The following is a 24,430-nucleotide window of genomic DNA, read 5'->3' on the forward strand; positions in this document are numbered from 1 at the left end:
TAGATACAGGTCATAAATTAGTCGTTTCTTCATCTTGCGGCAGATCTCACAAATCATTGCTTCCATAGCAAGCATGTGAGGGTGGTCAAGCTGAAAGTGTCAAACACTTAGCAACGTGTTGTTCTCAACATCATCGCACATGGCCACAGTGAAAGATTGACCACGATCACATATCTCATGAGATTTGTAATGAGACATAAAAATCCCTTATTGCATAGAGTATGGACCAGCAGGTTCCCAGAAGGACCAACAGTTTTTTTGCTAACTTTACGACCGACAGTTATTTTCCCGTAATTTCAAACAGTGCACAAAAGTGACATTTTAAATGTAATGGTTATTTGCCAATTTCAAAACTCAAATATACCTGTGCAAACTATGAGAATTGGTTATCAGTATATTTTGAATTATAGTTGAATAATTATTGACTTGTACTGTAGGCAGGGGTGTACTTGACAGATAATGGATTTTCATTTTCATTTTCATTTGGTGGGTAGGGGCGTCAAACATTTTGATAATCATTGATTTTTAGTCTTACATAAAAGTGTACAGACAATAGATATCTCTTGCTCTGTATTTCTAATAATGGAGACTTATATAATAAAGTATGTATGAAATGATCATGATTTTTCTTTAGCTTCTGCTTATTTTGTCCAAAAACTCAAAGAAAGATCACATTTGGTAGAAAACAGAACAAGTTTTCCATACAAATACAATGAAAATGAACATTTTCATTTCCTATACAAATATATCCAGTCAACATGGTAATTGTGCAATACATGTATGTCATTCTATGTCAGTAAGCCACCCTAACATATTGAGTAGCAAATGGTACTATATCATTGATAATCTTTGGTATTTCTGAATATCTATTTCTGCACATTTCATGTTAATGTACATGTCACACATTTCGCATTGAATTCCATGTTTATGTTAAATGTATTTTATCTGGACTGGTTCTTCTCATAAGAAAGCCACATTAGACTTGGAGGCTGGGAGATTATTCTAAAAATATCTCGGTTGAAGAAATATAATAACACATCGGGGAATCTTCTACGGAGATTATTAACCCTGTAAATTCAGAGCAGTACAATTTACCTTTAAATTATACCAACCTCCTGGGTAAACACTATCAGTTGTGAAGCTAATGGTTAAGTGGATGTCAAGAATATACACACATACAGTATGCATCATTCTACTACCGGTAATTCACATCTTGTTTATTGTAATCATGTATAGCCTTAGTCTAGCAGCCCCTGTCCTTCTTAAGTTCTACATCCAATGAGTTGATTTGAACAAACTTTAAGTTTTGCAATTACTGGTTAATGGCAAGACAAACACTGATTTACCACATGTAGTGATTAGAGTAATTATTGGAAGGTACTTGATACATACAGAATTACCTGGCAGCAGAGGAAATTCAATTTGTCTAGCTTTTTTAGAATCAATTGCATTTCTGTTAGATAATAATTGGATTGCTGTTGGATAAAAATCAAATGCTTCACTTTCACCTAATGAATCAGCCAGGTTCTACTAAAAAGGGTACAACAAATTTCTGTACTGTAGCATGAAAAAACAACAACTTTTTGAGTTGATTACATACTGTTGCTTTATAATCAATGGAGCCAGCATATTGCCTTTGTTCAGGTATAATGCCATATGGGTCTAGAGTGAGCACAAACATGGTGATATAACTGGCTGGACTTATCACTTGGTAGTCTCAATTTCATGATTCCAGATGAATTATTTTTGAGTTTTTATCTCATTATCATTTTGATCATTCTAAACAAATGGAAGCAATGTTGGAAATCATAGATTTCTCTTGAAAAAGCTGTCAGCACCTTACTACATCATGTCATTGCCATGGTGATGAACAGACCTGTGAAACTTTCACAGACATACTTGTAGCATTTTTCCAGAATTGCCTGCAATTTGTCACTTCGAAGTTACATAATTGAAAGAAGGATAATTAAGTCTATCCAAAGTGAACCCATGATGTCTAACTATGTAACAAAAGAACAAAAGTGTGTTCAATTAATATTGGCTAAAGAAGTGTGATGGAGTTTAAATAAAATTGAATATTATAATTGCCTATTCGACAGCATGAAATGGACAAGATGATTTATGGACTAATTATACCATCCTCAGTGAGAATTCATATAGAATAAGATGTAGAAAAATATCAATTTAGGTACTAAAAAGTCCATTTTCCAGAGAGGAACACAGCAGTTTTCAAACAAAATTCTATATACATTTGTATATCTAAATTGCGAATTCAATGACATGTACTTTAGGGTTCATAATTTCAATTAACTAATTTTTTTGAGTTTTCACATTATATCTGTCTCTATGGCTGGCTGTCCATCTGTCTGTCTGTTTGTCTGCCTGCCTCGTTGTCTGTCTGTCTGTCTGTCATGTCTGTCTGTCTGCCTCGATGTATGCCTGCCTGCCTGCTTGTCTCTTTCAATACCCAACAAAACAAGATTCCCAAATAACCCTTCCAGGTACTTGTAATGGACTAACATTCACTATCACTCAAAATAACTGTCTGCATTCCTGTTACACAGTCCATCAACCATAATCATAATAAATACCATTTGAAATCACCAACCGTAACTTCTTAGAATGGCTATACATCATAAACAGCAGCACAGATGTGTTGCACACTTATTTCAATTATAATACAAAGTACCCATCTTTCATTTTATACTGTGGCAATGCCTTGTGTAAAACTGTTGTAGCACTCAACTTTGGGGTAGGTAAAAATCTACCTGGGTTCCTTCAGTATTGGGATTGCTTAACACAAATACTGTATATTCTATTGCCATCTACAAAATGTACGGTACTTTTTTTTTTCCTGGTTTCCTTTTTCTGTTACCATAGTTCTCAAGCCTTGGAAAAAACACTGAACTGACTGTGTTCATGCACTCTGGATTTGGTTAAATACAAACGCAAATTTCTACTCACACTCACAGCCAAAATTTCTTGGAAGTGTATCCCAAATTTTCACTGATGTCAGGGGGGTTTACAACGGGCTGTTATCATTTTTTTTTTAAAAACCCTATATACATGTATGAATAAAATAATGGGACTGACAATATCAACCAGTCTGCCTGTCAAACAACACTTACACTGTTTTGGATTTGAGTAACCAATAACTGAAAATGTTACGCCTATAATGAGAGGACAAAACTTAACAACAGGACTAACACCTTGATGACAACAACTTGGAAATACTTGTCCCTAACTCAACTGGGACATTAAATTTAGTATCTACTGGATTTGTGTACCTAATCATCACAGGATGAAAGCTATTATCATGACTGTCACCAAGGTAACAACGATGTGTAAAGCACTGGCCACTGGCACTACCTGGTGTATATTTAAATTTAGTATCTATAAAAGTATAAATATGATCATTCACATACCCTAATTCATAATTATTTGAACTATAAATCTACACATACATGTAGGTACAAACTGGCAATGAATTACTGGGTATAATTATAATTTACTCACTTTGATAATCAAAATAATCATAATGCAAATATGATTCATTTTCATGACCTATTGATTACCTGCACCTGTTATTGTCAGTATCAAACATAATATATAATGACACTGGTCATCAGCTGTGCACTGATCAATAGAAATATGATAATGGTCTTATGATAAATTTTGCAGACGTGATCACAGACTTATTCTTATATACCACTCGTTTCATGTTACTGTTCACTTGCTCTGCTCAATACAACCATGCAGAAACTAACAAGAAATTGTACATTCTAGTAAAATTGCAATTTCTTGCTACGTTTTGTCTAAGTGAAACTAGCAACTGACATGCAAGCATCAATTGCTTGATTTGAAGTCTGCCATATCAGTGCATGGTGACACGTTAGTTTTTTTCATTTTAGACAAAATGTCACTAAAAATTGTCACATTCAATTTTGTTGTGCAGCTTCTTATTGGTTTCTGCATGGTTTGTATCAAACAGAGCCAGTGAACACTAACATGATATGGGCAGTATGATGTCACAAGGTCTTATTTGTGTGTCATAATAATCACAGCTTGGACAGATAGTTACATATAGACATACATTGTACCATATAAACATCATCATTTTGAAAATGTTATCCTGACTTTTTACGGACTGTGCAATCTATTTTGAATTTGTCTCTCATTCTTTTGAAAAAATTAATGATATCATTGTGATATCTAATGAATGTATTGTCCCCATGGGATTTAATTGTCATCCTGCTGGCAAACAAAGGACATAATTACAGTAGTTATAATAAAATAAATTACATCATCTTACTATCAATAATAGTTATTGTTATTTCAGATAATTGAATATTTCAATTACAGTCCATCTAAATACCCATTGCAGTCTATGGTATCCCCTGCCCATTATCTCCAACATAATCTTAATCTCTTTATCAGAAATCCAAGTCGTGTGCCTCAGATAGAGAGACTAACTTTACAATATCATGTTTTGCTACACGACATTCTGTATACATGTATTTACTATTTACAAATTTGAGAACCTTGAAAACAGATGGGGTGCTGGTGGGGTGGGAATCTAGCAAACTTGCAGATATGTTTACCTTTTACTATGATTTTGGCAGGGAACTCTAGTAAAAATCCTGGGGAGTGACAATAGAATTTATTTACTACCTTTTACATTGCAAGCCCAAATATGAAATTCAACACATTCCAAAATATTAATCAATTCTGTGATACATCATAGAGATCAATAGATGAAGTTGCCATGGACACACACTGAAATATATTTCACACAAAAAAAGATGAAAACCATTGTTTTCCTTCATATATTAATTCATCCAGTGTATTTGAGTAAACCTTAAAGGCAAACATTTTGAGTTTTTTTTATCAAGGATCCATGTGGTAGATATTTTTAATTCCCTTCATCATAAGCAATCTTCTAGGTCATGAGTTTTCTGTAGTACAACCATTGTCCACAATATCACCATTCAAGCTGTAAGTGTGAACCATATACCTTCATCAATAGAACACAATACACCAACCAATACATGTTCATCTACCACAGTTGTGACGTGTGAATATTGTATATCAATTACTATGGTTACCCTAATCTCCAGACATGTCACATTTGTTGACTTGTTTCAGTATTGAATTATTCATCAGATTGTTGGATCACTGAAATGATTATCTTACAAACAGTTATAAAAAGATAAAACATGAGAATTTCTACTTTTAATCAAAATTGTCTTATTTAGAATGCAAATGAGACTTACCAGACTGTCTAATACTTCACTTTGAATCTTACACATTCACTCTACTTTACTACTTTTTTATGATAATGAAAACTCTACAATGTTTATCTAGATAATAAATCATACTTTCTACTCTCTTTTGGCAAAATACATGCTCGAAAACCTCACTGCATGGACGGTACTCTATCAACAAAATTGAGTTGGTGAAGCAAAGTACATTGGGATTAGTGCATACAAACATATATGACAAGTGTACTCAAGAATGCATGGCAGAGAGAAAAAGAAGTAAAGTACTAGTAATTTATTGGTGGTGATAATTACTATCAGAAATAAAGATATTGTACATTACGCCTTGTCCATACCCAGACCTCTTTTCAATCATGGGTATTTGTATTGTTTGTAAACGCAATGGGTCTGGTGGTATACAATTCCAAATATTTCACTCTAATTACAGTTAAGGAAAATTCTGATTATAAACTCTGAATATATAGTATACTGTACTTGGTACTATGCAATTTGTACTTTATAATTTATTATCTTGTGAGACATTCAAAAACCCACATAAGAAACCAGCACCCCACAAGGTCTATCTAAATGCCTACCACCACTCTCGTCAGAACCTTCCAGTCCCTGGTGGACCTATTTTGGAAGTGAAGATGACAAGGTGCAAGGTACAAGGTATTAGTCTAGCTTGCAGACAGGGTACAGGAAGTGATACTGACAATGTGAAGAGGGGGACAATGTCAGAATCGAGCCCTGACTTCCTCCGTCTGCAAGTAGGACTACTTTATACAATTACACTATTCTGGATTCCATTCCTCTATCATAATCGACTTAGTTCTTTTATAAGTCCTGTCTATAAAAACCCAGCACATTTCCTTTCAAGCTTCGATTTTCTAATTGTTTGTAATGCAATAAAACTTAGACACTATCAATGTTATCTCTATATTTAAGGTCTATTCAAGAACCTGATCACCCTGTTTTGTGTAATAACACATGTTTAATATGAGTGATACACAGTCACCATTACCCTGGCGTTATTTACACTGCAAAGAACAAACGGGTGGTGCTAATGAGACTGAAATGGGATTTCCCTGGACCACTCCCCCTAGTGTTGGAGTTGTAGACACATGTGATAATTTAATGTACGACATCATTGGCTTACCGATCAAGTTCGCGGACATGACGACCGCACGTAAAACACATATTTTACATTTTAACACTAGTTACGCAGCATATTTCACTGTACTTCCACGTACACACAACAACACTGAACATGTGATTGCAACGTCGATGAAGAATTATTTCGTCGTCACGTCACTTTCTTTTAAGAACACAGTACAAAGTATGGATTCAACACACCTGTTAGGTTAACTGTTGGATATATCTTACCATATGTCGGTGGGTTGTTTCTGGAATCCATCTCAGCGGAGCAATAGCAATATTTGAGCTTTCGATATTTCAATGAAGGAAAAGCTGCACTCCACTTCCTGAAATTATCCCCAATCTTAAAGCGCATGCGCCAGCCAGTGATGATATCATCTTCACGTGGATCTCGTTATTTGAAGGGATTTGACGAGAGTACGTGAATACGTAAATTTAGCGTCATACTTCCGACAAAATGGCGATGCAAAGAAGACAAAATGTGAGTAATTTCTCAATTTTTCGAGCGATTTGACGAATTATTTCGAACAGATAATAGTCAGATTTGTATATTTGTATTCACTGGTGAATAAGATGCGATGTTTATGTGTATTGTTCGACATATTGACAAGGAAAATGATGTGCTAGAGATGTTGAAACCGCAGTGATCAAATTCAATTTCAACAAAAACATTCGTAAACGATAAAGACCAAAATAGGCAGCACTTCGGTGATTAGTCCAAAATTTGGATAACATTTAATAGTAACCCGCTATTATGACTTTTCGAACTGCTTTCATTTCGATGAAGGAATATACTTTATCGCAATCTGTCAGGTTTAGTTGTCCAAAAATTGGCTTATATGTACATGTAGGTACTGTGTGCCATTTGTTTAAATTTGTTGTGGCCGACTTGAAACTGACATTCGATATTCACCTTCCTATACCTTCTTGTTTATCAGAAAGTATAAAAACAATGTTTAGCCAATTATGATTGCCAAATAGAATCATTAAAACAGTCATTCAGTATTTGAAATTGATAGTGACTCACTGACACAAATGCAATGGCAGTTTTAAATATTATCTGTATTTACAGCATGAAATCAAATATTCTTTTATATTTACAGGTGCGTTTACCCCCAGAGGTAAACCGCATATTGTATGTACGTAATCTGCCATACAAAATCACAGCTGAAGAAATGTATGATATATTTGGAAAATATGGTGCAATAAGACAGATCAGAGTGTAAGTATAAAAACAACATTTCAGGCTTCTCCAAAATTTTGAAAAATTAAGGGGCATATTAATTTGCATATCCTTAGGATATTTCCAGATGAAAATATGTTTTTAACGTCAAAAAAGATGTAAACTTTAACTCAAATGAATTCCTATTTTCAGCAATGATCCATTAATTAAGCAAATGAGAAAATACAAAAGTATAAAGAAATTATTGCAGTTCAACAATTTCAAACTTGAATAATAACATAATTCATTCATAGCAAAAAACAGAGGGGTTGTGCGGCCCTAAAGAAATCCTCATGGAAAACACTGGAATGTTGTTATAGAGTTAATTAGTACAATTATACTTATGGAACAACACATTTGGTGATACTATTGAAACTTTGTTAAAGGTCCATAATTATATCCCCTGTTCTTGCATTAATATTATCAGTGAAGCCATAGAGATTAGCATATGGATCCTTCAGGACTGAAATTTTCCTTAGCTTGGCCGTGCCAGAGAACTGTTTTCTTGTCCATAATTAAATCTTACCTGTATCTAATCCTAATCTGACCAAAAGCCAATTGGTTATGAAAAACAGTTGTCTGACAGATCTAAAGATAAGGTTGGTTTTGATAAGATAATATTGATTCAAAGCTGTGGGATTCAAATATAGAGGTGTTTTCTTCAGAGAGAGTTAAATCATGTGACAATGATTAGGCAAATATGCAACTGCTCCTCCAGTTTGTTTAAACTAAGATCACATGGGGGCGCGAGGACGTCATCATGTTTATATGAACCCTGCTGGGGGGGGGGGGGGGGCTCAGAATTATGTGCAATTTTTGGGACCTTGACTAGACTGGGAGTAGAGAAATGGAGTACATTGAAGTACGGAATACGTTCCTGTCAGGACCTCTACTAGACGTGTAGTCCTTATCTACCAATATTGTATTTATGAATTTGAGGGTAAAGATTTCATAAATTTAACATTTTGTGCAAAGAATAATAGCTCACCAAAGCTTTGGTCAGATAATAATAGCTCACCATGGCTTTGTTAGCGTTTTCTGAAGTCACAATGCATACATGACTTCAGACAAATATCCCAAATTCTTGGAAGTTGGTAATGTTCCCCATCATTGTCACAATGGCTGTGAAATGATTGTGATGTTGTTGGGGAAAATGACCAGGGGAAACAGTCTGCACAGTTAGTAGAAATGCTGACAAAACTTGCAGTTATGAAATTTCGGCTGGTGATGTAATGGAGAGCTGTAATGATGCCATTGGATCATCATGTATATAATGAAAAAAGCTTTTCAATGATTGATGATGTAGATGAAATTATATAGAATTCAATAAATGGCAAAACATGGTTAGATGCTGCAAAGTAAGCAGCAATGCCTTAACCGTATATGTGTTGTACACCCAAAGGGTGTCTTCCGTCCTTATCAAGGGGAGTGCTAACCTTCTCTCCTTTCATACAACACAGTATAATAGATGTGATGCCTCACGTTTATGTAGTGCATTGAGAAAAGGAAAACTCTATATACAGTTAGGTATAATACTGTACAACAAACTTGCATTTTGTGTAAATAAATATGGTAATCAGTAAATCTTCCATACATAGAACCTTCCAAAATTTGTAAGGAACAATAATTTGTGCAAATCTGAGAGATGTGGTTGAAAATGTAAAGAAAAAACAATATTTTTAAGAGTTTAGTTAATATAGATGCATTGTGGGTAATTGCATATCATTTGCATAATCATTCCAGGGTGGGGGAATACAGCACAGCATCTGTGATGAAAGTACTGTGTTGGCTGATTAGTAAATATAACTCAATTTGGGAATTTTATTTAATGTTAAATTGTTCTTTATTTGATATTTAAAATAAATTTGCAAATTTTGTTTTAGACTTTATCGGTTGTTGACTGGATATGTCACCATTTTACGTTTTTATATGAGACATATTTTGAGGTGATGAATAATCCTACATTTTCAATTTTTTTTTTCATTACAGGGGCAACACACCTGAAACTAAAGGCACTGCATATGTTGTGTATGAAGATATTTTTGATGCTAAAAATGCTTGTGATCACTTGTCAGGATTTAATGTGTGTAACAGATATCTAGTCGTACTTTATTACCAGGCTAACAGGGTAGGTGGACATATGTATTGTAATTTGTATAGATTTGTATGGACTGCTGCATAGTAGAGACATTTTTAGCAGACCAGACCCATCATCAAGCAGTTGCACACATTTGTAATTAAGAAATTTAAGTTTGTAAATGGAAAAGAGAGATAATCTAATGTCAGGAGGTTGTTTTGAGATTTGTTGGCCGAGGACATATCATACGATTTGATAGTTTTATATTTCCAGCCTTGTATAGTTTTACTCTCACCTTGAATTGGTGCAGCAAGTGTGTGTCATTCAACCTAGAGTCAGCAGAATCATATAGCATAATCTACAAATGTGTTGTCAAACATAATAGTATTTTGTAAAAGGGTTTGGAGACTAGACTACTCTTTCCTTTATTTTTAATAGCACAATCTTCAAAATTCTTGCTATGGTGCCCCTTGGCATGTTGCAAATATTGCACTGTTTGAGAATATGGTCTACAGTGGTATAGAGTTCTGTGTCTATGAGATATCAATAATCAATCAAGGCTATTCAAGGTTACATTTCTATACATATATACTTCTTTTTTTTTCCTTTCTTGTTTGTTTAATTCATTATTAAAATCCTTATAAAATTTTACTTGGTCATACAGTGTATCTATATATCTAGCTGCAAACTTTGAACAATTTCATGAACTGCATATTTACAGTGTTGATTATTTTCTCTCATCAGGCATTCAAGAAAATGGACCAAACAAAGAAGAAAGATGAACTGGAAAGATTGAAAGCCAAATATGGACTTAATGACAAAAAATAAAACTGCCATTTGTACTGGGAAGGAGGGGGGGGGGGGTCTTTTATTTATGTGTTATGTTTTGTTCTCACATGAGAATTTTTTTTTTTGGGGGGGGGGTTGGGGGGTTCAAATATTTGACATTTTTGTGATACAGACACTATGTTATACAAGTACAGTTCTCAGATCATGATTTGTTTAATGCACATTTTTGTAACCATACCATGAATATGTTTGTATTAAACTTTGTGACACCGCTACATGTGTACCTATTTATTCTGAAGTCATACCAGTATTTGAAACCAGAGGTTGAGGCAATTAATTTGCTGCTGAACATCTCTAAACCAGCAAAGAAAACCAGTCTGATCTTTGACTTTACAATATTTGTCTCAGTTTAATCTTTGCAAAAGACAATGGGAATATGTGATCTTCTGTAATTGTATAATTTATAGACTTGTAGAATTGTAATAAAAAATGGAAAATTGATCGCTGAGTGTGTATGAGTTTGTTGATTTTGTATGCATGTAGAATCATGACCTATAGGCACAGGCACTCGACTCAAGATCTGTCCAGAAATGGATATTGAATGAAATGATGCAGATTACAAACTGTGTATGTATGCCATGTTGTGCGTCATATGAATGCAGTGTTTTATGTGACCTGCGAATGTACACTATGTATGCTATACTCGGCATTACAAATGCTCTGTAACAAATGGCAATGCATTACCCCCGAGTGCTTGTACATGTATATGTACTTCAAGCCTAATACTAAGTGTAAAGTATTGAGTTTTGTGTTGTTTTATACATGTTCTGCATGTTGTATGATTATTTACTCCATACCTATTCACCAGGTGTAGATATACATAGAGTAAAGGTACAACATTCAAATAATAATGCCAAGTATACTGTACACTGTACATTCGCAAATCACATAGAACACACATTCTTGTGATGCACACAGCATGGCATACATACACAGGAAACATTAGACATTTAATAGTTTGTAAACTGTATCATTTTATTCAATATCCATTTATTCATAGATCTCTTGTCGAGTGTTTGTGCCTATAGCTAACAAAAGCTCAGAATCAAAGGCAATTTAAGATATATAAGGGAAACAAGTGACTTTTTGATAACAATTTATGTTGTGAAATGGTTTGAGAAATCATTTTTATACATAACAAAAGAAAACCATACACCCTGAGTGGAATGACACTATTGTCAGTGATATGGTAAACTAAACATATCATTATGTATATCTTGATGATTATTACAAATGTGATTGCTCCTTGTCTGTTTCTGCGACTTAAAATTTTGAATCTTTTTATTGAAAAAGTGAATTTCGCCGTGACCATCAACAGTGCACTGACCCCTCCGAAGCTTATTTGGTTTATCCCTGAAATGTATAAATATGCAAATTTTTCATAATATGGCGGCGTCGACACACAGACATATATCTCAATATTGCTATCGATTTTGAAGACATATAATCACATTTCTAGTTTAATTTGTCATTTTTCCGACTTTGGTAAGTACCTTGTTTACTTGTTTACCTATTGCGTGCGAAAACGCGGGAAAAAGTAATGACGTTTGTTGACGAAAAGACGAACAGACGCGAACAGACATTATCCGGTGAAATCCAAAATGGCGACAGGCGTGGTTTGTAATTCTCTTCAGAAACAAATTGATTTGAAGGATTTCACTTCCTTCATGTTTACTTTAGGACGTTATGTATGTCCAAATGTTACTTGAGTGAACTGTGAGCCAGACGAGTAAGGTGGGAGCAATGTCCGATCCTATCATAAGCCTTAATCGATGCGTATTTATGAAATTTTTATCAGTCGAACTCGGAGCTCGGAGATCATCACTATTAATCTAAGACTAAGATACTATTAAACACAAAGGACTCTGAGAACTTTGAACTTGGCATCAAAGACAGTGTTGAAGAATAATGAATCAGTGTAGAGTCGGTAATGTACAGGCTTGGTCAATGTTTAGGTATGTTTGTTATAAATTATCGTAGTTGCCATGATGTACGAATTGTCAAGTAATAGGGATGTACGTTGATTGAATGTAAATTGTAACGTTGACAATAGCTCAGGGACTTGGCTATCTACTATCTGATTCGACCATAGATCCCCCACCCCTGTGTGGAGGGTCTATGATTCGACATACTGACAAACTACATTGTCAAGCCAGTTAGACAAGTCTCGTGGCTACGTTGACCAAACAATGTACTCAGTGTGTGTGTGTGTATGTATGTATGTGTGTGTGTGTGTATGTATGTACTATGTATTTGACTTTAAATAATGCATGTTTGTTGACATAGTTTTATGTCAAATAAACTACACTATACATCCAAAGTACAGTGTACATGAGGTTGGGCCAATTCTCCTAATAGAGAAAAACAACATGCAAATATCCCATAAATACTTATTTCTCTCACCAGATCAAGATTACAATACTGGTATGCTCACATGGCTGATAGTAGTGAAACAGTCCCTGTAGAAAACCTAGAGGTAGATGATGAAACACAGGTGATTATTGTACATGGGGGACAACATCTAGATCTTGGCAAGACAGCTCATCATATTGCACACAGTCCACACATTATTACAGATGGTGACACAGATACCTCATTAGTAAGGGACACGATTGGTGAACAATGGACTAATGTTGCCAATGAACAGATTATTGTAGAAACACCAATCGATGGTGACTCAGAAGGTAAGATTTCAGTGTTTTTGTTAAGAGTGGAGAACCCCGGTAACAAAAAGGGGTAAAAGTTGCATGGCTTCCTATACAATCTATCATAATTTTGTTTGGGAACCACGGTAAAATTACTGGGGAACCATGGTAGATTTTACCTGCTTACTGCCCTTAACAAAAAACTGTTCGGTACAATTTGGCCTACAGAACAAGTACGTCTGGTCTTTTGTTAACTAGTCTGCAATACATGAACTTAGATAGAAAATAAAATACCCATCATTAGCTAATTACACGGTTACACCATCTTTTTCACTTTGATCTCCTTGAAGAAACCACATGTACAATGTATGTACAGTCTTTATTAGTATGACCTCTATCAATGTATCATATGTTTATTTATTTATTTACTTATTTATTTATTTTACTTTTGTGTGTATAGTGCTTGAGAGTGTGTGAATTGCCCACAAATTAGTTTGATGTCTTCTCTCAAATAGGCCAGAGAGGGCATTCTTGCTATTCCCATAGCTCAAGTACTAAAAAGTGGATAAATAGAATGTCTTGGGAATATGATATCTAAGTATTGGAAATAGTCGTCATTTTATTGCTCATTGTAAGATATATAGTGATCCCTAACCCCCTCCCCTACCCCCACCTTCCCCTCAACTACTCCTCCAATATTAAAAAAAGAACCATGCATCATTATGCAGGTTTCCACTCGACTATTAAGAATGATCTACCAGATCTGAGAAAAAAATCTAAGCCTATTTTTGTCTTTATTACATGTAGTTTCCGTAGTGACAAGTCCAATCATTGAAGTGCAAACATCAGAAGTAAGTGGACCATTACGAGATGATGGATTAGGTAAAAATTCAGATGATGTACACATTGACATGAGGTCACCTAAACCTACTGTTAAGGTCAAGATTGTAGCAACTCAACATACAGATGATGATACAACTACAAATCTTATTGATGGTATTGAAGTGTTAGACACTGGTAGTCATTTTGAGGCTTGGAATGCTGATGCTTCTGAAGGGTAAGTCTACACAAATGATAATGAGAGTGTTTTCAAAACTGTATGCCATGCCATGCTAAGTATCACAAAACATGAAAACTGTGCTTCATAATTATACAGTATACAGAGCTTATAGTACTACATTGTATATGTATTTCATGTAAACAGATGGATGTATGAAAGGCACAGTTCAGATTCACATTATAGTTTAGGTGTGAGAAACATTAATCTGATGCTAAAGTTGTAGAAAGGTTGGTTCTAAACAAAAGAATGATCCTATGTAATCTTTCTGGCTTCACTGACAAGATAACACTAATGTGAGAGCCTGGGATTGAAACCTTGGCCTTTAAATAAAAGACTTCAATTGCAATCAATTCCAGTTGATGTATTTGTCAATAAACTCAGAAGTTTCAAATACTGGTAGATTCATCAGCTTGGTTTCATGATATATTATAAAGGTTATTTTATCACAAGCAGGAAATGTTACCTTGTCCAAAATATTTCATCTAGACTCGATTGACTTCTTCAGTGAACTGAATGTTTTTGCTCGGTGTTAATGGCATCATGTGGTTATTGACTAATGCTTTTGATATTGAGGACCTAATCGTAAGCATGTGACACCTGCAAATGCCTCATCTTGGTTCATTGTACATGTAGGCTTTTCCTTTCAGATCAAGTCAATTGAGTCAAGGAGAAAATTTTGGACAAGTTAACATTTCCTGCTTGTGATAAGATAACCTTTATGTAAATCAAAAGCTGTTTGATGTTGTCACCTGTGACCTTTGTCATACCATGATTTCCATATTTTCTACTCGCTCTGAAGACGAATTTCAACATGATTGTTTTGTTTGTTTCCAGAGCAACTGGTGATGATCATTTACTAGGTTTTGAGAACCAGACAGGACAGTTAATATTTATTGCACAACAACCAGATACAAATACAACTAGTACACAGACAGAACTTGGTATGAGAGCTGCAACAAAGAGAGAAAGAGACAGAATTAAGAAACGAGAGCTGAGAAGATGTCCAGAATTCAGGTTAGATATGATGTTTTGTTATTTTGGTTGTATTAAGGTGGAATGGGCTTTGGAGACCAATTTCTTGAAAAATAAAGTTCTTAAATTGCTTCAAACTTTGCCATATGAAGACTTGCTTCTGGTTCTACATTTTCTCTTATTGAACTTAGGAGTGACTTCTGATTTGTGTCATTCCCTATACTTTTCTGAAAAGATGAAATTTAGAGAGACAAGGACAAACATAGCAATTCGGGTTGTCGATGGCCAAGCGGTTAACTGGTATGCCTCTTACCTCTGCAGTCTGGGTTTGAACCCACCATATTAAGTACATCTTGAATATTCTTGTCCTAGGGAAAGAGAGAAGGAACGTGCCAAAGCAAGAATGCGAGCTAAACGGGAAGACCCAGAATACAGAAGAACGGAAAGAGAAAAAGACAGAAAAAGGAGGCGCCTTTCTCGGCAAAGAATATCATTGATAAGAAACATGGAGAAAGAAAGGGAAAAACAATGGAAAAGAATTGTACGTAGTGTGACAGCAACAGGAGAACTCACAGAAATTGACATCACAGGGGATACGTGATTGTTTTTTTTAAAACAGATATTAACTAAAAACTGCATGTACCAGATTGTGGTTGCACTGACCAGCCAAAAGTTGGAGATTTTTGTTGGGTTGTCAAAGAAGACAGCCATCAAGTTTGTGTGCGTGTAGAGATGGTATTGCAAAGAGATGATGTATCGGTGTCCAAGTTTGACTTCTGTACCAGTTAGTTATACAGTCATATGCAGGTTTACTCTACACATCATGACATTTGAACAGCTGACTGATCATTCTTTCTGGCAATTTAACATGCAAGCTTGTAATAACCAGACTTGTCTGTTACTACAGTAGTACACAAACCATGGTTTTGTAATGAGTTCACATTGTAAGTGAATCTTGAGTTACTTGCCAGTAATTATGAAATGAATGAATAACAATTGCTACACATGTACTCGCAAAGATGTTCATTGAAAACCAATGAAGTGTCACCTTGTGAGGAAAGAAGAACAATATGCTGATACAATTTTGTACCTCAACTCTAAAGTCCAAGATATTGTACTGTACACTTAAAGTCACTGGGTGTACTGTACACTTAAAAGTCACTGGACTGTTTCATATACTAAGTCACAACAAAGCTGTTGTTGAAGACCAAGTATTATGTGTCCCAATCAACTACAGTTATTCTGTATCGTGGCTGCTACTCTGGTAATCAAGGCCTCCATTTAATGAGAAACACAAACTTAATCACCCTGTGAACAAGATAGCATAAACATTGGTAGTCCCAAAACAGTACAAGTTTATGTAACTAGTGTTCAGAGAGCCATCCCACTGAGTTAAACCAACATCCATACATGTAGTACAATAGGTTATCACTGTTGTATCAACATGTTGCGATGATGGTTTGAGTTTGTGTCTAACCTTAGCAAACCGAGACCTCGATTTGCTAGACTAATATGTCAACATCATTTGCATGGGTTTTTTTTACAGTAATAATGTATATCAACTGTGACGATAAACATTCTATGTTGGTAATCTAAAGTCTTTATTTTGATGTTTGATTCCCCTCAGGCTGGACAACCAACAAGTGTCAAATACTAAATAAGGTGTTTGCCAATCAATAAAATTCTTTTATTTCCTTTTAAATATCAGTATTAAAGTGTGTGAATATTTTATTTGTCCTCAAGTGTATTAGTCCAGTATTCTACTGAATGCCATCCACAACTAATTAATAATAATAATAATAATAATAATCTTTATCTATACTGGATAGTTCTTTAAGTACATAAACACTTGTCTCCCAAGAAGTCCAGTGAGGGCCTTCCCTCATGGATTCAGTGTTGAATGACACTCTTCTTACATATGGTGTGGTAAATTTAATCAAACCCTAAATGGGTTTGAACCCTGGCCTCAGTGGTTAGAGGCAAGTGGTTTAACCACTCGCCAACCGATAACCCTGATTGGGTTCGAACCCCGGCCTCAGTGGCAAGAGGTAAGTGGTTTAACCACTCGGCCACTGACAACCTAATTGGAACACAAGGTTTTATCAGTGTTCACACTAGGATAAGACTTTATGACTAATAATTGCCCAAGAAGAGAAATCTTTTAGGACTTCAAATACTGTAACAATCAATTTATATGGTTAGGGCAAAGTTTTCACCATTTAAGTCAGATTTTAACTGCATTGTGCAAAACATCATGGGAAAATTCAAAATGGTCAGGAAAGTTCAACATGATGACAATAAGAGATCCCCTGACGCCTGTTATTGAATTCATTTATTTTGTTTGAGTCACCGATTTCACTTATCAAGTACAACTTAAGACTTCAGTCATCTGGTTATCAATGTTAAATATCAGTGACAAAATGCCAGTGGCATTGAAGTATGGCCACCAAAAATTACCTTTTATTACATATATGATGTGATGCAACTTCTTGTTTGGTGTATTGGAAAGGGTTTGTAACTTAAAAGGTTAACAAAACTTTTGTCAGCATGCAGTGATCATTGACCAAGATAATGCAAGTAAAGAAGATAGAGTAAAAGCAGGAGAGATGGTATTGGTAATTTTTTACCCTCAACTGGCACTTCATTGTGTTCCATCCATCTGTGTACTCTCATTTCTGAGACATGCATCAGCCTACTTCAACCAAACTTGGCACAGAGGTAACACACTATCTGAGACATATGCACATCACTGAGAGTTCATGGATGGAGGGAGAGAGAGAGTGTTTGTGTGTGGTGTGTGTATGTATGTATGTATATATGTATGTCTGTGCGAAGTGATGATAGAGTTGGGGGATTGGAGATGGATCATAGTATGGATGTGATGACCAATACATACAACTTCACTTGTAGTTAAAACCATGAAATGTATTTTTTACTTTATATGGCATACAAAATTGTAGAAATTACATGCCAATACTTAAACATGACTAAACAACAAACAAATTAACGATAGCATATGAACAGCATTTAAAATTTAAGCAACAGAAAATCTGCCATAACTATAAAGTGTCACAAAACATTGCAAAGTTTGACACACTACCATGTTTGGAATTGACATGTGTTACAGGTTAGTTATTACTAGGCATGGAGAAAGCAGGACAAAATCTGTTGTGTCTAGTTTTGTTAATGTGCATAAAAGCAAGACAAAATCTGTTGTTGCGTCTAGTTCTGTTAATGTGCATAAAATAGCAAGTAAAAATGTATAACAACACATCAAAATAGATTCCTGATGAGCCTTTATTTTAGGGATCCTATCTCAAGCTATGATTGGTTTGTAATCCTGTAATCGTTAATATTATGCCACGGAAGTAATCTGTTTTCAATGTATGGACCATGCCCCCCACCCTGTGACTTACTTCAACAAGTATGGAAGTTACAGAATTTCATAACCTTTCACAACCAAAGATGAAAGGATCCACAAGGACTTTCCATAAAATCAACTTACATGGTTTAAAAGGCAATATGAATGAGAAACTCAAATTTTTCTGAGAATATTTTCTTGTGATGGTCTGATTACGTTTGACATGATAATCTACCTACACACCAATACCTGACAACAAATCAGGTTGTTCTTTCTCACAGGTTGTGCTAAAATTTTAGAACTTGGTACCACCACACTCTCTGTCTGGATTGTGGCAAAACAAAACCTGAGACTCATTCTTGACAAAGCATATGGTGTGGTCTAACCATACAGCACTACTGAACAGAACAATACTCAGCAGTTTGGCACTTTATCAATTTGATTGATCTATCAATTGATTGATTGAGTAATTGAACACATGTCTGATATACTGACATCGTGATAGCATTGATAAGACAATACACCAAGTTGAGAAAATAAATTGTTTTCTAAACTCTTTGTTCATAATGACTGGTATAGATAGAATATTCAGTTCATTATTTTTAACCATATTTATGGCTGATCATCACACTTTACTCACTCCAACGACATCAATTAAAACAGAATTCTGAAAAATAATGTTTCTCGTGCATATTACCATTTTTATGAAATAAACATTGCACAACCCTTGGACAAAATGATAAAAATACCTAATTACTACGATGATGCACAATTTACAGATTCACTGTATCAGAAAAAGAACTGTTCTACAGAGTAGTAACTGTTACTACCAAACCAGAGTGACTATAGAGTTTCAAATACAAAACACAATGTTCTTTATGTCTCGTACGTTTTTCATTACAAACTACATAAAACACACAACAGGTACTGACAGCACGCAAGCACATAAATGATATATTTTATTTCACAGTGAAAACAAATCAACATCACTGTCAGATGAAACAAGAAAGATTCAAACACAAATTTTTATTTGTATTAACAGTGAGATAAAATGTAACATTTCATGTGCGTGTGCCATCAGTACCTGTATTTTGTCTGTGTATTAAATTTGTAACGTTGTGCAAGATGTGTAAAACATGCTGCCTTATTGAAAACCTATAGTCACTCTGTTTTGGTAGTACTACAATGATCTCAACTTCAACAAAAGAAAATCTTATTTTAAAAATTACACAAAGTAACCTTAAAGTATATTTTACAGCACAAAATGAGGAAAGTGTCTGTCTTGCAATGTATGTATTTTCTAGAGTTACTAATCTAGTCTTTGCATTCTATAACTTTTTTGAATCAAAGTTTGTTTTCAGGATCATCATCATTTGAGAATCAATGTTGGGATCCCAAGAGTACATAGTATAGGTGCATGTTAAAAGAGTTCAGATCTATGGAATGTTACAAGGTGATCTATCTAAATGTGAATCTGAAAACGATAACAATACATGTTTACATATGATACTCCTATTCATGAAATGAAAATACGATTTATAAATAAACTTACACTTTGTTGTTCAAATATCTTGGCACTACGACAAAGGTGAAGAAATTAAAATGTTTAACCGGCCAATGATAAATACTAGTTTTGATGTGAATGTATCTGTGTCAATGTCTACACTAGGATTTTATACAAACTTACAATGTTAAGAATATTTACTGTTAGATGGGATGTTTCCATGACTACAGACTGAGATTAGGGTTTAAAGGTTACATCAGCACCCATCTCACAAGTATTTACAAAAATATGGAAGACTAAAAGTAAAGAAACACAAAGTAAAATAAAATCATGGGTACATACAATGGTAAGTCACATTTAGACTTAATCCCATTGCTGGAATGAGTTTACCTCTAAAATAACTTTCAAGATAAGTTTCTGTCTGATGTGGTACACAATAAAGTGGAAATCACACTATTGGATGATTTGAAGTGAATTCCATATATGGATTTGAAGTGATTTCCATATATGGATTTGAAGTGATTTCCATATATGGACTAGACTGTCGACAGTCGCTCGCGCCTTTTTTGCCCAAAGTTTTATCTAAACTCCGATCCCGCGCAACACTAGTCTAATCGCAAATTGAGGGCCGAAGGCCCGAGGTCGAGGGCCGAAGGCCCGAGCGACTGTTGTCCCTTGCCGCATCTCCCTTGCTATTACTTATTCATGATGTGACGTCATTTAATGGGGCGGTACTCTATCGTATACTAGTAATTTGCATACAGTTCAATGTAAGGTTACTCAACGTGCAACACACGTAAACTGCAGCGCAAATTTGACCTCGTAAATGCATTTTGATGGTCATAATCAAGTACTTTTTCCTTTCCTATCTTTCTTTGTTAAAGCTTGAAACCGCGCGTTTTTATAACATTCGTAAATGACGTCGTTGACAAACTCGACGCCCGATACATTGTCATGCCTTGTTTAGCATGCAGCTAGCTGTTACAGTGGTACTGGCGAGAGAGTGCTACGGAAGTCGACTTATTGTACCAACTCCGACCGACACTCCAGTCAAGCAACAGATGTTTTGGACACCTTTTTTACCTTCCCTCGACTGCAGCTAGCATATTATATAGTAATAATATTCATGTATAAAATGTTTGATAGTGAGGCGCAGATAATGTGCAAATGGTAGACGTTCTACCTGAAACAGAAAAGTGCCTCCATATTTACCACGGCACGGAGATCGTGCTCCGATCCGACACGTCTTCAACTAGTGCCTCCACAGAGTACTGAGTCTATATATACCTAACGCTATTGTACCCCATTATTTCAGATACCGATTGAGGAGTCAATTTACGTAATCTTTATCACGATGCTATATGATATGACAGTTTGTTGTGTCTTTTCCTTGATGTTTTCTTTTTATGTGATTTTTGTTGTTGATGTGGGGGGGGGGGGTAAACCTTTGGGTCGGCCGCTAGGTTGTTACCACTTCCCTATTGTTTAGCAAAATTACCACAAATAAAAGGGCCTTCGCCGTTTATATACGGGATTATATTAGAGCTATCATTGTATCAATGAGGATACTACTGGGACAATTGCAGACTAGATGTTGTTAGCTGTATCGCGAGAACGATCGGAGCATGGAAGTATAACCCACAGGCTACCCACAGGCCTGCGACTTCATAGCCCGGGCTTCATAGGCTATGGACTTGTCACTTCCTGTCAGTACACTAACGAAAACATCTTTCCCAGAGACATAGGTATCTATAATTCTTCTCTGAAAGTCTTTCAAGTGCGAGTATCAAAGTTTTTCCAATGCGTCTCGATGTGTTGACTCGCTTGGTGACTACGCCATGTTCATTTTGATTGACAAGCTTTGTGAACTATGACCTAAATGTCAATAGTCTACAAACTGAATGTTCCTATTGTTATCGCATGAGGGCGCGGCAAGGGACAACAGTCGCTTGGGCCTTCGCAATACGGCCCTCGATATCAGTTTGCGATTATACTATTACTAGTGTTGCGCCGGACCGGAGTTTAGATAAAACGTAGGGAAAAAGGCGCGAGCGACTGTCGACAGTCTATATATGGACCTGAACTGATTTCCAAATATGGGCTTGAAAAGATTTCAAATATGGGTTTATTTGAACTCAGTATTGTGTCAGTTGCTTCTTTGAACTTGAACGAACACATTAACTGCAATACAATGGAAACCAAGTAACCTGAAACAAAATGTTGCCCGATCATTTTATGGGTGACGTCACCTAATGATAGTTCATGCAAAGAAAATATAACACTGTTGTGGGATTTTTTTCGAGATTTTTGTCACAGCAGACATTGTCCTGTTTCAGGTAAACTGGTTTCTATTATACAAGTATGCATGGTTCTAATACAAACTAGTATTGAATCAATTTGGAGGTTGATTTGAATTTCGGTTTCATCAAAAAATTCATCAACTGTTGGCATTTGATGTAGCATGTATATCACTTGCCAAAGGAGGAGATAAACAGTAAAAGAAATACCCATCGAGAAGTTGACTGAGCTTCTTGGTTTTTTTTCTACAGTACTGAATGGTTGGTTATCATGTATGGTACAAATAGTTAATAATAGCTTATATAACATGGAAAAAAAAGTACAGTGTTTTCACTGTAGTTTTTAGATGCCTGCAGCACAGCTCATGTAATCGTGGAGTGACTCTGTGTAATGATCATAAAATGAAAATCCACAGATTAGCTGATCTTGAAGTAAAACAATGCTGTTTGGCTTATCACATTAAAAAATGACACACAGCTCTGTTGACCACAGAACTACATTCTGAGCAACAGCATCCTGTTTTATAGTATTAGACAGAATATGATGACTGGGCAGTAAAACAGCACTGTAACAGTTGTATACATATCATGTAGGCGGGGGGGGGGGGGGGGGGGGGGGGATACACAGGAGACTGGGAAGGGAGAGGAGATATTCACAATGAACACAAATTTCAATTCATTCACAGTATTCAACAACTCTGTTGATTACATCTCATTCTCAATGTGCTGACGTATGTCCCCACATCATTTGTCTAAGCCCCCTCCCCCATTTCAAGATTATGATTTTTTTTGGCTACCTGATGTAATGTACCAGTACCCGTATACAATGGAGTGTTTACTGGAAATGAGTCATTGCAACATGCCTGATACCATGACAACCGGATACTGTTCCTCTATTAATGTTGAAATGGTTCAATTTCACCTATGTTAAAGGTATGGTGACTATATTAGCTTGAACTGATCTATTACATCAACAGTGCCTACATCCACATATAATGGCTACCAAAACATTTACATATTCCAGAAGTAAAGCCTACCAACTACCAACTCTATTTAACACTACCATGTACACAATGCAGCTAAGGTCCACAAACATGACATTTACTACTGAAATACGTTATTTACATCTTTGGACATATCATTTACATGCATGACTCTTATTGGCTGTCAAGCATCACATGATATGCAAATAATCATTCCCTGCCTAAATACTGCTTGACCAAATACATATGGTCAGCTGCCTATTCCAACAGATTGAGAAATCTGAGGTTAAAAGATCTTGGTAGTTTAAGTATCCCAACATATTGTCCATGTTACGTATAACATTACGTAAATGAGTTTTATGTTCTTCGTGTACGTTTCGTGAACGTCGGTGATGGAGATGGTGCTGAGCGTCTTGTTATTCTAGTTGGAGTACTAGAACCAGTATTTGGTCCGTTTTGTGAGTTCTGAGGTGTACCAGGTGGTGTACTGGTGCGATTACTTGTTCTGATTCGTTTCACGGCTGGCTCTTCGTCTTCTGCGTTGAATGGTGGCGGTGGTTCAGAACGTATTGGTCGCATTGCACGACCCCTCGGTGAAGAAGTTGGTGAGAGATTCGATGTAGGAGTCATGCCTGTTGATATATGAAATAACAATTTAGTATGTACGTATAATCTCATTTCTCAAGTACTTTGGTAAGATTTTGAACATTTTTTTAAATGTAATTGCGAGATGAATGCTTGAATGTTTGTAATCTATAGTAGGTAGAGGGGTCATGTAATGCTGTAACAAGGTTCCAACTGATTGGAAAACACAATCATTTATACTTTATTATCATTAGAATCACCAACAATACAGGCAGTACTTTTAGATATCATTCCCTCCTTCATTCAGCCAAGGAAACCTTGAGTTACCTATGGTGTCTTGTCACCACGAGTTGCTAGACGAGTAGTGACAGAACCCTTAGGACATGAGTATTTCCTTGCCGAATGTGGAAAATGTTGGGAATTCCCAGAATATTATCAAAATATAATTTAATTAACACA

The 24,430-nt window shown here is 35.6% G+C and overlaps 3 protein-coding genes and 1 non-coding gene across 6 annotated transcripts in view; 2 read left to right on the forward strand and 2 right to left on the reverse strand.

The window, feature by feature from the left end:
* Positions 1–6,788: 6,788 nt before the first annotated feature.
* LOC144444628 (splicing factor 3B subunit 6-like) lies at positions 6,789–10,577 on the forward strand. The gene is made up of 4 exons (XM_078134122.1): positions 6,789–6,897; positions 7,520–7,638; positions 9,628–9,766; positions 10,460–10,577. Exons 1-4 carry the CDS (start codon positions 6,874–6,876, stop codon positions 10,541–10,543), a joined length of 366 nt encoding a protein of 121 aa, XP_077990248.1. The 5' UTR covers positions 6,789–6,873; the 3' UTR covers positions 10,544–10,577.
* Positions 8,974–9,096, reverse strand: LOC144445156 (U6atac minor spliceosomal RNA). The gene has a single exon (XR_013481895.1). It is a non-coding gene; the product is annotated as a U6atac minor spliceosomal RNA (small nuclear RNA).
* A 1,372-nt stretch (positions 10,578–11,949) lies between the features above and the next one.
* Positions 11,950–16,872, forward strand: LOC144444719 (uncharacterized). 3 transcript variants are annotated; one of them, XM_078134245.1, is made up of 5 exons: positions 11,950–12,049; positions 12,971–13,248; positions 14,017–14,266; positions 15,104–15,283; positions 15,614–16,872. In XM_078134245.1, the coding sequence occupies exons 2-5, from the start codon at positions 12,999–13,001 to the stop codon at positions 15,840–15,842; spliced, it is 909 nt and encodes a 302-aa protein (XP_077990371.1). In that variant the 5' UTR covers positions 11,950–12,049; positions 12,971–12,998; the 3' UTR covers positions 15,843–16,872. The 3 variants fall into 3 exon arrangements, with proteins under 3 accessions (XP_077990371.1, XP_077990369.1, XP_077990372.1); XM_078134243.1 differs by lacking the exon at positions 11,950–12,049 and adding an exon at positions 12,160–12,519; XM_078134246.1 differs by lacking the exon at positions 11,950–12,049 and adding an exon at positions 12,163–12,298.
* A 6,871-nt stretch (positions 16,873–23,743) lies between these two features.
* LOC144444943 (structural maintenance of chromosomes flexible hinge domain-containing protein 1-like) overlaps positions 23,744–24,430 on the reverse strand; it is a 31,846-nt gene continuing 31,159 nt past the window's right edge. The window contains 1 exon segment of the mRNA XM_078134495.1: positions 23,744–24,018. Coding sequence (XP_077990621.1) covers positions 23,744–24,018 — 275 coding nt within the window.

The sequence above is a fragment of the Glandiceps talaboti genome, chromosome 13, assembly GCF_964340395.1.
Source record: "Glandiceps talaboti chromosome 13, keGlaTala1.1, whole genome shotgun sequence".
Lineage (NCBI taxonomy): Eukaryota > Metazoa > Hemichordata > Enteropneusta > Spengelidae > Glandiceps > Glandiceps talaboti.

Excerpts from the sequence above, each read along its gene's own strand:
- LOC144444628 (XM_078134122.1), top strand. The coding sequence starts at position 6,874 with ATGGCGATGCAAAGAAGACAAAAT. Across the intron at positions 6,898-7,519 it reads CGATGCAAAGAAGACAAAAT|GTGCGTTTACCCCCAGAGGT; the intron begins GTGAGTAATTTC and ends TTATATTTACAG. Across the intron at positions 9,767-10,459 it reads TTTATTACCAGGCTAACAGG|GCATTCAAGAAAATGGACCA; the intron begins GTAGGTGGACAT and ends TTCTCTCATCAG.
- LOC144444719 (XM_078134243.1), top strand. The coding sequence starts at position 12,473 with ATGAATCAGTGTAGAGTCGGTAATGTACAGGCTTGGTCAATGTTTAG. Across the intron at positions 12,520-12,970 it reads CAGGCTTGGTCAATGTTTAG|ATCAAGATTACAATACTGGT; the intron begins GTATGTTTGTTA and ends TTCTCTCACCAG. Across the intron at positions 13,249-14,016 it reads AATCGATGGTGACTCAGAAG|TTTCCGTAGTGACAAGTCCA; the intron begins GTAAGATTTCAG and ends TATTACATGTAG.